At 32.4% G+C, this 16,494-nt stretch overlaps 1 protein-coding gene across 1 annotated transcript in view; it reads right to left on the bottom strand.

Moving 5' to 3' along the window:
* The window catches only part of LOC116423596 (triadin-like), a 116,739-nt gene extending 102,882 nt beyond the window's left edge, over positions 1-13,857 (bottom strand). Inside the window, exons 1-4 of the mRNA XM_031968596.1 lie at positions 13,830-13,857; positions 11,257-11,283; positions 8,703-8,729; positions 5,259-5,306 (exon numbers count right to left, since the gene is read on the bottom strand). Of these exons, the coding sequence (XP_031824456.1) occupies positions 5,259-5,306; positions 8,703-8,729; positions 11,257-11,283; positions 13,830-13,857 (130 nt within the window). The remainder of the gene's footprint in view (positions 1-5,258; positions 5,307-8,702; positions 8,730-11,256; positions 11,284-13,829) is intronic.
* Between the last annotated feature and the right edge of the window lie 2,637 nt (positions 13,858-16,494).

Raw genomic sequence — 16,494 nt, 5'->3', positions numbered from 1 at the left:
GCATTTCATCCTCAATTTTTCCATTTCAGTTTGCTGGAATTTTGCAGAGAGTTTCTTTATTCTTTTCTTTTCTTTTTTACCTTGTTCATAGAAATCAATTGCATTTAAATGTCTACTTTTTTCACTTGCATGAACTCAGAAACCTGGTAATATTTCTAAGAAAACAATTTGCATGTCTATTTCATTTCTAAATAAAGTTATTGAAATAGAAACTTTCAGAGACACTGGAAGTTAATGGACAACTCCATGTAGACACCTATCTATTATCATTTTGGCAATTTAAAAATATAAACTACAAAAAGATGAATAGATTCTAAATCCCATTTCATCTGACTGTCCCTGCTAGCTACAAGCCTCTGTCTCTAATCCTTCTCAGATAAATTCCTTGAAAAAAGTATCTATACAACATTCTTAAAATTTCTCTCCTATCACTAATTTCAAAACTTCTGAAAACTAGCTTCCAACCTCTTCATTCACCTTGCTTCTTTGACCCTTTCTAAATTCTACTCAAACCTTCCTTTCTGCAAGAGTCCTTTCTTGATTAAATTTCCCTCCCTACCTCCACACACACAGAGTCTCTCAGATCTATCTATCTTCCATTTATAACCTATGTTTCTTGTATATAAAGTTATAACATGTTATCTCTTTTATTAGAATATAAAATCCTTTAGGACAACTACCATATTTCCCATTTCTTTGCATTCTTAGTGCTCAGCATGTCTTACATATAACAAATGCTTAATAAAAAAAAAGCTGACTCACTGATGGATCAAAAAAGAATCAGTGAATAGAGTTCTAATTCAAACAGAATTGTGTTCTCTTCAGAATGGATTCCCCATGTTCTAATTAGGTATTTATATAAAAGGCTAAGAATTAACTTAATTCTCAAACTATGTAATGGTGGTGCTAGGGAATTATGTCCTATGTAGTCATGTATCAATGGAAGGGATAGAACTTTGTTGTCTGCAAGGCCTGGATGGGCTAATGTGATTTGCAAATTTGATGTCAAAACTGAAAGGCTAATCTACCCTGTGAAAAAACTTATTTCTGTAGTCTATGAGATACTGTTTCAGATACAATATAGAATATTTCATTCTAACTGTCAGCCCATCTAAATAAAATAAACTTGGTGCTATTGGGAATTTTACTCTTGAGACAAGAGATACCTAGATTGGGAATTAGACCTAGAATTATCTCTTATTATTATTATGTGAATGATCATCTAGAGGGAGAGCAGAATTATGTAGCCTTTATCTTGCAGTTCCCTGAAAAAGGAAAACTAGCATTGGTGTATATACAGTGTGTCACCTGCTTCATGATTTATAAATGCCTATACAAGAAAAACAGACAGTTAGAATGATTCCTTGGTTGCTCTGGCATAACTATAATACAATATGTACATTCTGATGGACTTCTAAATTTTAGATTCTAGATCACAGAGATACTTATGGCAGACAGCACGTTATTCAACTATTATCTATAATAGGCCTACTGATATATTAAATCACATTTAATAACACTAATAATGAAAACAATAACTGATATAATAATAGTATTTACATAATAATTTAACATTTTCAAAATGCTTCAACCATTGTTAATTGTTGGCATACAGGAGCCACCTTACAGTGGCTGCTGCAAAATGTATCTCCTATGATTCTATGTGAGAGGATCATACAAAGAGACTGAAAGCAGTTACTATTTTCTGACCTCTGGACTGAGAGGCAGTTGCGTTGGCTGACTTTTCTCCTCTTTTCTCTGCCTCCAATTTATTTCATTCCCAGTCTGTAACACTTGTAAGCAAAGGCCGCCCTGCAACTTCTTCAGATGCTATGATCCACAGCTGTGGAGGCACTCAGAGAATTGACCTACCTTTTAACAATTCCCCATTTTTTTATTGTTATTTCTTCCCCACAGCTGAGAAATGCAAATAGCACTATCACTTCTGGATGGTTGTGGCAAGTGTTGATTTTGTGAGATATCATGGAAGCAAACTTTCAAATGGAGAAGAGGACTATAATCAGAACAGGCCTTTAAATCTCTCATCAGTCTCCTGGCTCAGCCCTTTGATGTGTTGGCCCATTTAATTACCCTGACTAGAAAATCCTTACTGGGGCTCTTCTTCCTTCCCTATCCTGTGGGTTACCAAAGGAACTCTGGAAGGATCCTTCTCATGAACAGTTCTGGAATGCTGCTGGTTCTTCTTGTAATTCTTATGCTTTGTATACCCCATGTTCAGGCACCATATGTTGTAATGCAGGATCCACCTGACAATGGCTGCTGGAGATTCAATCCAGACCTGCAGAATGAATCTCTTTTTGTGAGAGGATAATATAAGGAGACTGAGAGGCAGTTGCTGTTCTCTAACTGAGAGGCTGTTGCATAGTCTGACCTCTTTCCTCTTCCCTCTGCCTCCAATTTATTATTGTTATTGGGCAGATCAGTTTTCCAAGAGCCTCCCTAGTTGTGGATCATAGCATCTGAACAAGTGGAAGGGCAGCCTTTGATGATACAGGTGTTGCGGACTGGGAATGAAATAAATTGGAGACTGAGGGAAGAGGAGAGAAATCAGAGAACAGCAACTGCTTCTCAGTCTCCTTGTATCATCCTCTACACGAGGAGATCCATTCTGTAGGTCTGGGTTGGATCTCCAGCAGCCACTGTCACGTGGCTCCCATGTATTCCAACAGTTAATTGCTTGGTTTTGGATCTTTACTGACAACCTGGCATGTCTCTTATTGGATTAATACCCCAGATCTTGAAATATAGCTCAAATTTGACCTAAGGTATTCATAGCTTAGCTATATTCTCCCCTTGGTTAACCTCCTGATCTTTTTCATTTACTCTCTGTAACTACTCATCCCTAGATTATTAGATCTGTGGTTCTCTGACAATGTCAAAACATATAGCATTTGCCTAACTTCATAGGACAGCCTGGCTCCCAGCACTAGACCTTCTCTAATATGATTTGTCTGACTCTCCCCAATTCCCAGTTTTGAAAATAATAACCTGTTAGGCAGAAATAAATGAACAAAGACTACTAATGATTTAAAGATTCTGCCATACATGGCACCAAACCAATTCTGAAAACATGTCAAGTCAAATTAAAGTCCTATTTGTAGGCATACAGCTTGTTAAGACTGAATTAAAGGAGGTGGTCTGCCTGATTGACGATAGCTCATTAAGCAGTGTTGTAAACTATAGTAAAAACATTTGTAGGAACAAGTTGTCACAAGAACAGATATAAATGCTCTTGGGTTGTGCTTGTCTACATATGGCCTCTGCTCAGAAGTAGGCTGTTGAGTGGTTTTTAATGTTTGGCTATTTGGTTTTTAAAATAGGATATATTTAGCTGTGATATCTCAATGGTGGCTGTAAATATAAAAAAAATATATAAGTGCAAAAAGATATTCCTATGTTCTTCCATTTGGCATTGCTTCTGTTACCTAGGAACAAAAGTTTTATGACTAAAAAACAAGAATAAGGAAATTCTCAAAGTCTAAGTTAACCAAGTTAAATAGCATTTCATATAACTGTATAACTTGAACAAAAATAACCAAAAACATCTTGTTAATTGGTATGAAGTGAGTAAAAGCCCCTCTTCTAGAAATTTCTTAAATTAACTAGATAAAGTGAGAGGTTAAATGATTGGTTATAATTCTAACCCTGCAAAATTAACATAATTTTTAAAAATTCTAAGCTTTTTTTTTATTCAGAGCAAGATATGTAGTTAACTAAAAAATTGATTAAATATGGGAGCATTAAAAAAAACTATGGTAATTCTTATAAGACATTCAAAATTGGTACTTGTGGCAGGAATATCAAATCCTCAAAAAACTGTATTTAATTTAAAAATCAGTAGTTTATAGTAGGATTAGGGGGCTGGATATATTTGAGGCAGAGACTGTAAGAAGCCAGCTAGTAGGAGGCCTAGGATTTTATTCTCTAGTAAGCATTATAGTAAATGTTAGCTATTTTGGTTATTATTAACGTTGTCCCAGAGAACATTAGGTGTGTAGAATTTATAAAGAAATTAATTTAGGCTTTGTGTTTGGAAAAATTTCCAGGCAGAACTATCTATCAATTAAATTAATTGTTTTAAGCAAAGATTAGATAACCACTTAATGAAAATAATACAGATGGTATTTTTGTTCATACATTGGTCATGTTAAATGATGTCCGATGTTCTTTTCAATTCTGATACCTGTGATTCTCTGATTCTGTACTATTTCCAATTTTTCACTTTATAGATGAAACAATTGACATACATAAAGAGGAAATAACTGCTACAAGATCACAAAAATAAAGACAAAGCTGGTATATTATGTCTCAACTTTGGCAGCTTAGTCAAAAATACAAGCTTTATGCTTAAACATTCTCTGTTCTTCCTAGAGAGTCAGGGGAGCTAGATTCAAATCCCCATTCCTTGCTATTTGTATGAGTTTAATTAAGCACATTAAGTAATTGTGCCCCTATCTCCAAATCTATTCAATGACAAAATTGGGCTAGATAGATAAGAACTATAATTTGTAAATGGTCACCTAAACAAATGAATCAATTTCAAACATTCATAATGATAGATCTTAAATGGAATATAGTGAATGCTCCCACGAGCAATATGAGGATGGTTTTAAATACAGTGATTTGTTATATGTTCCTTAAAAAAAAAAGTAGTGATCTCAGTACTGTAGTTCATAAGAAACCTAAAAAAAAATTTCATCTCAAACAGATTCGCATGAAAAATTCTCCCCCTTCCTAGAGTTTCATCTCTTGAGGTGAGTTTACATGAATTGATATGATCTCCAAAGTAAAGTGAAAGATTGGTTGTGTTCGTTCCATCCATCAAAGTCTCATTTGTGCAAGACAGAACTTTCTAAGGTAGTATATTGAATTCAAATGTGGCTCCAGTGTTCAGGATGCTATTGAGCTTAATACAATTTTACTATGTCAATTTCCAAAAAGAAAAAAATGAATCTGCAATTTTTAACATACTTTCTTTAACTTTAATTACTGTTTTAATATATGGCTCCACAGTCACAAAACCTTTGTTATTAGAATACTAAAAACAAAACCTCGTTAAACACCTACACTATAAATCTTGAAGAAAATGATTTTGTTTCTTTAATCACTAAAATAGGGAACTCAATATCCAGAGGTATTACACATCCACTATACAATGCATTATGTTAGGAATCTTGACTGAGATAAGTTATGGTTACATTTTAAAAAGTACATCATTATTTTCCAGCATCATTTACCTTTTTTTGTTGAGGCAGCAGCAACCTCTGCTTTGCTTCGTTCAGTTTCTGCAAGTTCAGATATTCAAGGAATGAAAAATTAGTATCAGTGATGCCAGATCAATACTTTATATTATTACAATGCAGATCAGGATTAAGCTGCACAAACAGAACAGAACTCAAGACATTGGAAAGCAAAGTAAGAGATGGAGAAAGCAAAAAGCAGTATCAGGTTATTTACTAAGGGATTTTCATTAATAAATTGATGAAAGTATATGATGAGACTATAATATTGAAAATGGAGGCTGATAGAAAGGGGGAAACACACAGGAAAATTCATCTCTTTACTGTCACATATAATATGCAAAAAATAAACTAATAAGTTATTTCAAAGGATATCAAGATTACTCTCAGGAGAATTTCTGGGTTTTGTTTTTTTTTTTTTTTTTTTTTTTTATTTGAAGGAAAATGTCTACTGGAGCTCACTAAAGCAGCCTAACATGAGTACCACAATAGATATTGTTTTTGAAAAAAATGATTAGACCATTTGCTGCTTGTGAGAAAATAAATATATTTCTTAAAATGCCAGTCATAAAACAAAGATGAGATTTTTATTTAAATGTTGTATAAACTAACAGTAAAGAAGTGATCCTTCCATTTCCAACCTCACTCCATTTTCTTCAGCACAATTTGAAGTACAAATTTCCACCTATGTTTCTACATGTGAACTCTGCTCCTACTTGTGCCATACTAACCATATTGTTACCTGATATGTTGACCTAGAGCTTATATAAACCTTTATGTTTGGATCTCTCTGCATGTCAACCTATATCCTTCTATTCAGATTTTGAACTCAAGTAGCATCTTCCAGTTCTGATCCAATATCTTGAACACTGAAATTGATTTAATTCTTAGCAATCATGCTAAATATGGCATGTGATAAGCCTAGTACAAATCCCAGACCTGATTAAATTTTCCCCCAGTAGTCATATTATTACCCAAATTATTATATTATATATATTATAGTATATATATTCAATATATATACTCAGTTATATTCTATATACTCAATATACTCAAATTATCATATTACTCAAATTATAAAACACTATATAAATGCTAGCAATTATTATTTTAAGACATCCTCTTGCTACCTAAGTTATTCTTAGTCACTTTCATATTGAATTAAATGTCTTTTATTTCACTATAAATAAGAAAGCTAACTTCAGAGCTAAATATCTCGGTGGATTGTGAATTAAGACTATACATTCTGAGGCTAAGTTGAAATCGACATCCTTTTTAAGTCAAGACTAACAAGGCAGCTGAAGTAGGAAAGTAGGTGAAATAGGTTCCAAGTTGCAATTAATATCATAAAAAAAGAGCTAAGAAGTAGGTATTTCAAATTATTTTGAAATAACCAAATTGAAGATGCAAAATATTCAGTGACAACCTCTCCCTCCCCATCAGATGGGGTCTTATAACTGAATACGGGAGTCATATACTTATGATTTGTTATCAACTTATGTTTGATTTGTATATATTTTATATACCTATATATTCTGGGTTATGTAAAAATTTCTCAGACACAAAGGGATCATAAGTGGAAAAGGTTTAAGATGCCCTGAATTATATTGCTTAGCAATTAGCAGGGAGTAAATCTAAAAATGAAGAAGGTACAAAATAAAGCCAAGTTTCAGGACAACCAATCAGATTGAATGGCAGAGAAAAAATGCAGGGAATCTTTGGAATAGAGAATTGTCAGGGTTAGTGATGTGATAAACTTGTTCTTGGCTTAGCTGCACCATCTCTTGCTACAAAGGTGCTTGGCTATACCTTCATTTTTGCCTATCTAACCCACTGAAGCTGAGTTTTGAAACAGTTCTGACAAATGGTTACTTTTTATTCCTTATTGGTAAAAACGTCCTCTTACCAACTAAAGCTACATTAATAGAAAGGACTTGAAGTTGATGGGAAAACAGTTTCAGATCCTGGAAAGGATAATGGGACATGTTCAAGTCTTTCAGTCATTTGGAAATTTTGCTATGAGTCACTTCTTTATAGATCTTTAACTTGGGCTGCTGATGCTCTGACATCACCATCTGTCCTGAAGTCTCAAGTGTGTATGTCTGTGTGAGGTGGGGTATAAAGGAGGAAGATAATAATTTTGATTCATTATTATGGGAATGTTGTGTTTCTTGCACAGTGTGCTTCCTTGGCAGTTTGGTGATGCCTTTCAAATTTTTATTACAAATGGAAATACTTGACTTTTTAAAGGTCTTCTTGAGAATGGGCCAATCATTTTCAAGCTTATCTTTAATCTATAGCTCTGTGCTGATTCTCTAAAATTACTCATAATCTCTTGTGCATATCTTTATATATGCAATTCCATAACATAAGTATTACCATAAAAAAGAACTCCTCAAGATTTATAGTTCAAGAAATCTTTAGGTTCATCTCAAGATTAGGATAGAAGCATTGATGAAAACTGTAAGCATGTTATTAAATGATATATTTGCATTTTTCCCTCTCCATATACCCACTAAACAAAGCAAACAAATAAATAAGCAATCCCCAAAGTCAGACATTGTACATAACATATTATGAAATGTTAGCTATTTCTATCTGTTTTATTTGTATATCTATTAGAATCATGATTGATGTCTAGGCAGCTATAATCCTGTAGAAAAATATAAACCCTTTTAGACCATGCATATTTTTCAGGTTTGCCTATAAATATAATATATAAAAGCTTGAGTATCTAGAAACAATCTCTCCCTAAAAGCAATTTATATCACAATAAGGAAAACAATTTCCATTTCTTGGCATCTGCCAAGTTCTTATCTAATCTAGCTAGACCAACAAATCAATTCAACTTTTCCTTCAAGTTATACATAGAATCATCGCCAATCTCCACCATTTCAAAGGCTGAAGAATGGCCTATGTACCAATCAGAGTTTCCTTATCTAAAGACAAACACAAACTTTATAAGGATCATTAATAATATATGCCCATCTTCCTTTAGTTAAAGACAGCCTTATGCAGGGATATAGAAGACACTTTAGTCCTGGCTACATTGAATTGCTTAATAGGTTGAATAGAGGGATTACTATATGCTTCAGTCAAGGATATTATTGCATGACATTATAGGGGTTAATTCAAACTATAACATGCAAAAAGGGGAGAAAAACAACTTGCACATTGACATTCCACAGAAATCTATACATGAACAAATTAACATTAAAAACAAAATATCTAAAGACAAAAGTTCCCTCACAGGGAAGGCATGGATTAAATATTTTTTTTAAAAGTATCATTCTAGTGTAACAAATATTCACAGCAAAGAGAGAATCTCCCAGAAATTAATACAGTATTATTAATTTTGCCCAAAGCAAAAGGGATGAAACAAATACTTAAAAATAAGCTTCCACATTTACATAAAACATGCAAAAACTGTATTAAACATACTTGATTTCACCTGTTTTTCACTTAGAGCTGTTAAAGAAAAATGATATTTACATCAGTTAACATCTTATTTTGTTTCTTTTTATACTCCTTGTTATTAAGGATTATTTTACTTTTTAAAAGACTAGATTCAAAACTTTAGAAAATTTTAAAAAGTCTTCAACAGATTAATGAAAGATATGTTTTATTATTTTATATCTGATGTCCTCCAAAATTTTAGAAAATTTAGAAAAGCTTAAAATTAGGCTTTTCCTTGTTTTGAAATTATTTTAAAATTATGTCCTCTAATATTTATTTAAGAGTTTTCTTAGATTTATTTTGTCTGAAAAATTGGTCTGTCTATATAAAGTTTTTCTTCATCTATAATTGATCGCTATTAATGAATATGTTGGTTATTCATAGATTCATTCCTTCCCCCAAAACTTATTGTTTAGTTAAAACATGATTTTTCTCTTCTCTAAAAATAGAAATTTGTAACACATCAAAATTTGATTTATTTTTGTTTCTGTTTTTAGCATCATAAACCTATCGGTAGTTATATAAGATGGAAATCTTTCTCTAAGGACAATTTACATGAAGCATAAACTGCTGCTGAAATAAGGTAGTGGCTTTAAGAAGGAAGAGAATGTACAGGACGTAATAAATTGACCAAACCAGCTATTTCACTTTCTGAATGCATAAATGATGTTTTTCAAGTTAGGTACATAGTTATAATAAGAAATAGATATAGAAAAAATGTTATGGATTTGATCTATAGTACATTAAACAGCAAGAAGTGAAAAGAGAATCTTGTCTACATGAAATTGCCAAACTATATACTCAGGAGAGTAACATGTATGACACAAGTAGAAGAAAATTAGTAGAAGAATTCAGTAATTCATAGAAAAGATAACTTGGAGAAGAAGTTATCCAAATATTTGTTTAAAATATGGGAAATAAAATATGTTAGATATCTCTCAGTGGTTAATATCACCCAATTAGTGTCATGGAAACTTGATAGAATATGACTTATCACTAAAAAAAAGGACTGGATATTTTTTTCTAATAGAATTGATTAGACAAAATGGTATGGAGGAATATTGCACATCATTATACAAAATTACAAAAACTATGCTTTTCAACATAAGGGTACATAGGTCTGGTTTTCCATTTGATTTATTGGTGTGTATTACTCCCAGAATCCATCAAATTCAGAGCAGTGACACAGTCATAGATTTGTCTAGGAAAAGTATGGCTTGCCCAAAACCACAAAGTAAATATGTATCAGAAGCAGGATTAGAATTCAGATTCTTCTTCACTTCGACACTGAGGATGCCCACTAATTGGGGAATGTTTTAATGAGTTGTGGTATATAATTGTCATGAAATACTATTGTGGTATGAGAAATGACAAAGGAGGTGGTTTGAGAAAAATCTGGGAAGACTTATATGAATTGATGCAGATTATAGTGAATAAAAATAGAAAATTATTTTACATAAGAAGAGCAATATTGTAATGGTGATCAACTGTGAACTAAGTTCTCTGATCAATTCATTGATCCAGAGTTCAAAGAACTCATGTTGAAAAATGTTCTCCACTTCTAGAGATAGAACTGATGAATTCTGAGTGCAAGTTGAAGTATAATTTTTTCACTTAAGTTTTATCTTGCTTCCTTTGCAACATAGCTACCAAAAAATTATTTTGCATGATTTTTACATGCAAAATTAGACTAGATGGAGGGAGATAATGTGGATTGCAATTTAAAAAAAAAAGAATGTTTAGATAAACAGGTAAAATTACGGGGTCTCTATCCACTATAATACAGTATATATAATTTTGTAATATTAAGATTAAGTATAAATATAAATTAATATAATAATATGAAATAAATGTTAAACATACATTTATATATACATCACACAATACACATATATACATATTATAGAGAGAGAGAGAAAAAGAGAAAGAAGAAGAAAGAGAGGGAAGAATGGAGGAAGGGAGAGAGAGGGAGAAAGGGAGACAAACACTAGGAAGTACAAGAAAGATATCAACGTAAGGGAGACAGGAGCTTTTTAAGAGCAAAGTTCTGTTGACACCATTTCAGGTAACACTCAGCAAGTGATCAACAATTACTGGCAGATTATTTGTTTTTCCCAAATATCTTTCACTCTCTGACCCTTCTTCCTTGTAACAAAACATATCAGATGTAGAGAAAATAAAGCTCAAAGTACAAGATGCGGAAAACCATAATTAAAGCAAAAACTTTGACAACAAGGAGCTTTAATACCTAGAGGTTTTATTTAGTATGCCTCACCTTAATAGTCATATTCTTTCAAGGAAATTCATAGAATAGTCTAAGCCACATGTTGGGATCACTTTTCAATCAGTGACTCTCTCTCCTTTTACTTCAGAAGAGAAACTAACCTGTGACTTTTTCCTTTATGGTTTATTTATTTGGTTGAAGAGAAGAAGGTTGGGAATGTGCTATTTTATGAGTCTTATAGCATCTTATGATTTTTCTTTCCTAAAAGATCTATATTCACAAATTACCAAAGGAAAAAAAATAACATCATCTTACCAGAAGCTTCTTTTTTTGTTGATTTTGCTGTAACAAGGAATAATGAGCTTATGTTTAATTGGAACTTGAAGTAAACAACTAGTGAAATTGAGAAATTAAAACATTTTGAATATTTACCTGGTTCCACATGTTTGTCTTTTTTTTCCTGTTCTGAGAAAAAAAAAGTTTATATTGATCATAGTGCCTGGTTTTCTCCCAAATCAATTTTATTGTTACATATATTTTGTGGGGTTTTTGGTTTTTGTTTTGGACTTTTTTTTTTTTATAAAAAGACACATGTATATAAATGCAAAGTATTAATACAATAAATAACAATTATACAAACAAACTGGATCACACAATGCAAATTATTCTTCTCTGGCTTTTTTTCTCTCATCTATTCCCTGAAAATTTTTCCATAAAATAAAATTATTTAATTATTTCAAATAGTAAACACTTGAAATTTGAAATAACCATAAAAGTACTAATGAAAGGCAACATTGCAGTTTGGAGGTAACTATGGGTTTCTAAAGACTATATGAATGAAAACAATATCTGAAAGCTGGGAAGACTTCAAGTAAATGAATGTACCTGCAATCTGAAGACTAGTTTAACTAAATAATAAGGTTGCTTAAAGAAATATATAAAATCTTGGAACTGATATAGTCTGGATTTTTAAAAGTATAACAGTCAAGAATTATTGCCCAAATTGAATGAGATGAAATGTAATAGAGATTAATGTAAAGTTCTATAACTTCAGATATATTATTGGATAAGGAAAGCACAAGTGGGCAATAGTTTCTGTTGCAACTTAAGGTAAACCAATAATGTGGCATAGTTACCAAAAAGAGTCAATGCTCTCCTTTGCTGCATTTAAGAGGTTATAGTGTTTTGAAAGAGCACTTGAATAATATACTGTCTTAAATTCTGGGCATTACATTTTAGGAAAGCCATAGATAAGCTAAAATGTGTTTAAGATGGTAATAAGACTGGAAGATATGTTACATGAGGACTGGTTTAAGAGCTAGCCTAGAGAAGAGATGACTTGGAAATTGAATAGCCCTCTACAAATAATTGAAATGCTGTCATGTCAAAGAGACCTTAGTCTTGTTTTTACACCAGAAGGCAAAAATACAAGCAAATGAAGAGAGTTTAAGAAAGGCAGATCTAACCTTGATATATGGAAATGATTCCTAACAATTACAGTTAGCCAAAGTTTTATGAACTATCTTGGAAAGTATCAGGTTCTCCTTTAGAGAGGGAGAAGCTAGACAACCTCTTAATGGGGTTATTGGAGGGGAAAAAGAAGTTTAGCTCTAGACTAAAAAATGTACAGGTTAGGATAGAAACCTATTTCAATCCATGAAGCAAAGACAAATATAGAATTACTATCTTTGTGCCAATAGAAAAAGGTGCTGTAATTGTGGTGCTGAAGAAGACTTTTGAGAGTCTATTGAATAAATAGCAAGGAGATCAAATCAGTCAATACTTAAACAAAATAATTCAGGCTATTCATTGTAAGGTCACATAGAAGCATAAAAATGAGATAATAACTGTAAAGCATTATGTACAGTATCTGGCATAAATATTTCTTTCCTTTCTTCCCTTCTTTCCACTATATCATGCTGCCTTACAAAGAAGAAACAGAAATTTTATGAACAAAAACTATCAAAATAACTCAACTTGTATCTTCATTCTTAGAAACTATAATGAAAAGAATGGGAACTGGGGATAATGGTGAAAAATATGTTGGGAAATATGGTTCAGAGTTAAGATGTTAAAACTGTCAAAAGCTTGCTTGTCATCTAGTTGGAAAATTCATGATGGCATGAATATGTACTTTAAGCAGAAAGTTAGAAGATACTAGGAAGAGCACATGTTAAAGATCAGACAATTTAAATTTTTAAGAAAATAGAAAACTTAATGATGTGGGAATCTTTTTAGGATCTGTGAGTAGTTAGCAATCTGACCCTGGAGGAATAGGAAGGAAGGAAAGAAGGAAGGAAGTGTTGGTGTTTTTGTCCTTTAAAATATAAATGGGTCTCTTTGGGAGAAAGGGTTTCTTGGGGAGGTTTTCTGGAGGCAGCTTTAGTTTCAATTACAAGTAAATAATCACCCAAAATCGCAGTCAGCTGATAAAAGTTCAGATCTTTTATTGTGTCCTTCAATATAGCCCAGTTAGTTTTCTTAGAGGCCTATCTTTCTGCTTGGTTCTAAGAGCTCTTGCAGCTTTGCCCTTTGCTCCTGCCTCTGCTTTCTTCAACCTCCAGCCAGCACCAAGGTGGAAGATGAAAATGAATCTCTCTTGCCTCAGAGAGAGGGCTTGTGGGCTTCCTCCCAGAGTGCTCCTCTCTAACTCCAGTCAATGTTCTGAAGTAAGACTCTTGAAGCTTTAAGAGCTTCCTCTATATATATGATCTCCCAAAGGTTAATTCCTCCTCTGAGAGAATGGGATTCTGGGTTATCTCCCAGAGTGCTCTCTGGCCCTAAGAACTTTAAGGGAGGTGTGAATTCAAATATCTCTTTCTAAACCCTAAAATCTCCCAAACATGTGAACTGCAATGAATACTTAAATATTTCTTGCTTCTATGAACTTTCTAAAAGTGTGAACACAAGCTTCATTTCGATCAGTTGTACTTAGTACCTTGTTTCAAGTTCTGGCCCAAAATATCTCCTTCTAAAATCAAATCAATCATATTGAATCATGCTAAATTAGATAATTATTGTCTCTATCAGCTCTAATGGCTTAACAGTTTGTAAAGATTCCAACAGTAAGGAAGGAAGGATTTATTAAGTGCTTACTATTTACAGAGCATTGTGTTTAGTACTGCTGATACAAATAGAAAACAAGACTTCTTGCTCTTAAAGAAGGTCTTTAATATTGTCATATTCTCTTTGTTTTTTAATTTTTATTACTTTTAAATATTCTCATATTCTAATGAGGAATAGCAAATATGGAAGATCACAACTTCCAGTCAGACCTAATAATTTAGATATTAACCTGCATCCTACCCCCTCAATAACTTCACATATCCAATTTGTTGCAAAGACTTATCATTTCTACTTTACTACATCTCTCATATATGCCCCTTATTTCTTTGACATAGCAACTACTTTGGTGTTTGTCTACCTAATCTTATACTTCAACTATGACAGTAACCTGATGGTTGGTCTCATTTTCTTTCCTGTCTCCAATCCATTCCACCCTCAATTCAGCTGTGAAAATTATCTTCCTAGCTTAACCATGTTACTTTTATACTCAAACTCTAGTGGTTTTGTATTACTAATGAGGAGCAAAAATACTTGATTTGACTTTTAAAACCCTTTATAACCTAGATACTTGGAAATTTCCAGACTTCTTAAACCTTACTTCTCTGCCCTTTCCCTGGATATGTTATAATCTATTGACATTGTCCTCCTTGTTGTTTCTTAAACAAGACACTATTTTCAGACTGTATTATATCACTGGGTGTCTTCCGTGCCTAGAAGGCTCTCTCTCCTCATGTCTGTTTCCTGGCTTCCTTCAAGAATAAGCTCAAAATTTCCCCATCTTTTACTAGAGACCCATTGTTGTAGTGGGTCTCTTGTAGATTCCACTCTTCTAATTTCCATTACCTTTACTGTCATTGTTTTCTCTCTGTGATTTCCTCTTATTTACTGTATGTATATAGATATTTGAATGGTTTCTTCCCATAGAATGTTCCTTGAAGGAAAAGGCTATTTTTGCCTTTCTTGTATCTCTTGTGCTCATCACAGGTTTTAGCACAAAGTAATCTCTTAATAAATGTTTATTGACTGACTGAAACTATTATTTTAAAACAGCTACTTACCATATGATAATTATACATAGAGAAGAAATTGCTTATAATGCTCATATATGGATTTATATGGATCCCCAAATTTTACAGCATTTATTTTATTATCCTTCATTCAGCATTCAGTTTATCATTTTATTCTTACCCTGCTCAAATAGAACACCAAATATGCTAAAAACATTCTCAAAATTTCATATCAGGTGCTGAAGCAGAATTTGGTAAACACCACATGCAATATAAAGCATTTCTGGGATTAGTGAAGTACAATCATAACAGTCCAAGCCTACTAAAGAATCATTCCATTAGAGGAAAAAAAACTAAAATAATGCAGGTAATTTTTTTAGCATATTGCAAAAAATAGCAACAAAGATTGTTATGATATGGTATTGGACACATTGCATCAAATTATCTTTTTGAATGTCATAAATTTGCTTTTCATTTTTTCTTTCAATTTAATAAGGTGTTTTCTTTGTAGATTGCCAAACCCCCTTTTAGAAAATAAAAAATAAACAATATCCTTCCCAAAAAATATGAACTAAAAAACATCATATTAAGTAGGGAAGTTCTATCATTGTGACTGGTCATTATTTTAGTAAAATGCAGGATTTTGAGGAAGAAACATTTTCCTTTTTAAGTCAAAGAGATCCAGCAGGTGAATAGGAGGTAACTTGAAAAGTAATGGCTGCTATTTTTTGCCAATGATTTAATCAAAAACTTTAGTTCTTAAGGATGTAGTTGTAAGATCGATTGCATGTGAAGTTACATTTATATATTAAGCATGCAAGGCTGTCTGTTCTAAAGACAAACTAGGAGCCACTGTATTATTTCTAGGGAACTATATATTTCATGAGCAGTAAGAGAGTAAAAGCTGGTAATGTTCAGTATATTTTTTAGAAACATTTTTTCAGATTCCAGGTTGTCACCTATCTTCCTTCAGAGTTGGTAGTTTATTCTTTAAAAAGCATGTGGATACTCACCTGCACATAGGCACAGACCCTTATATAAATAAATGCATGAATGAATCTACTCTCCTTCATAGCTAGTTTGCTCCCCCTGCCTGATTTAGAGAGTAATTACATTATCCTCTTCATTCGTATAACAAGGCAGTTTGATTTTAAAGTACCACAATTTCATACAATCCTAATAGTTTTATGCAGAAAAAAAAATAAATATAAAGGAGGGAACTTTTATTTTCAGCTAGATATAGTTAGAAAAGGCAATGACATGAAAAAAATATATTACTGAAGGTAAGCTGATTTGTTAAAACTACAGTTATGAACACTAAGATTAACAAAAGAAAATACTATACATATTTATAGTACTTTTCTTCAGAGGAAGAAATAACTAAGATAACTAGAAGATTAAAGTGCACACTAAGTAGCTGACTATTTAAGAGAATGATTTAAATGACAGGATTTTGCTTAAAATTAATCCAAAGCAATGA

Source organism: Sarcophilus harrisii, chromosome 4, assembly GCF_902635505.1.
Source record: "Sarcophilus harrisii chromosome 4, mSarHar1.11, whole genome shotgun sequence".
NCBI classification, from domain to species: Eukaryota; Metazoa; Chordata; class Mammalia; order Dasyuromorphia; family Dasyuridae; genus Sarcophilus; species Sarcophilus harrisii.
This window is presented reverse-complemented; position numbering and strand designations above follow the sequence as displayed.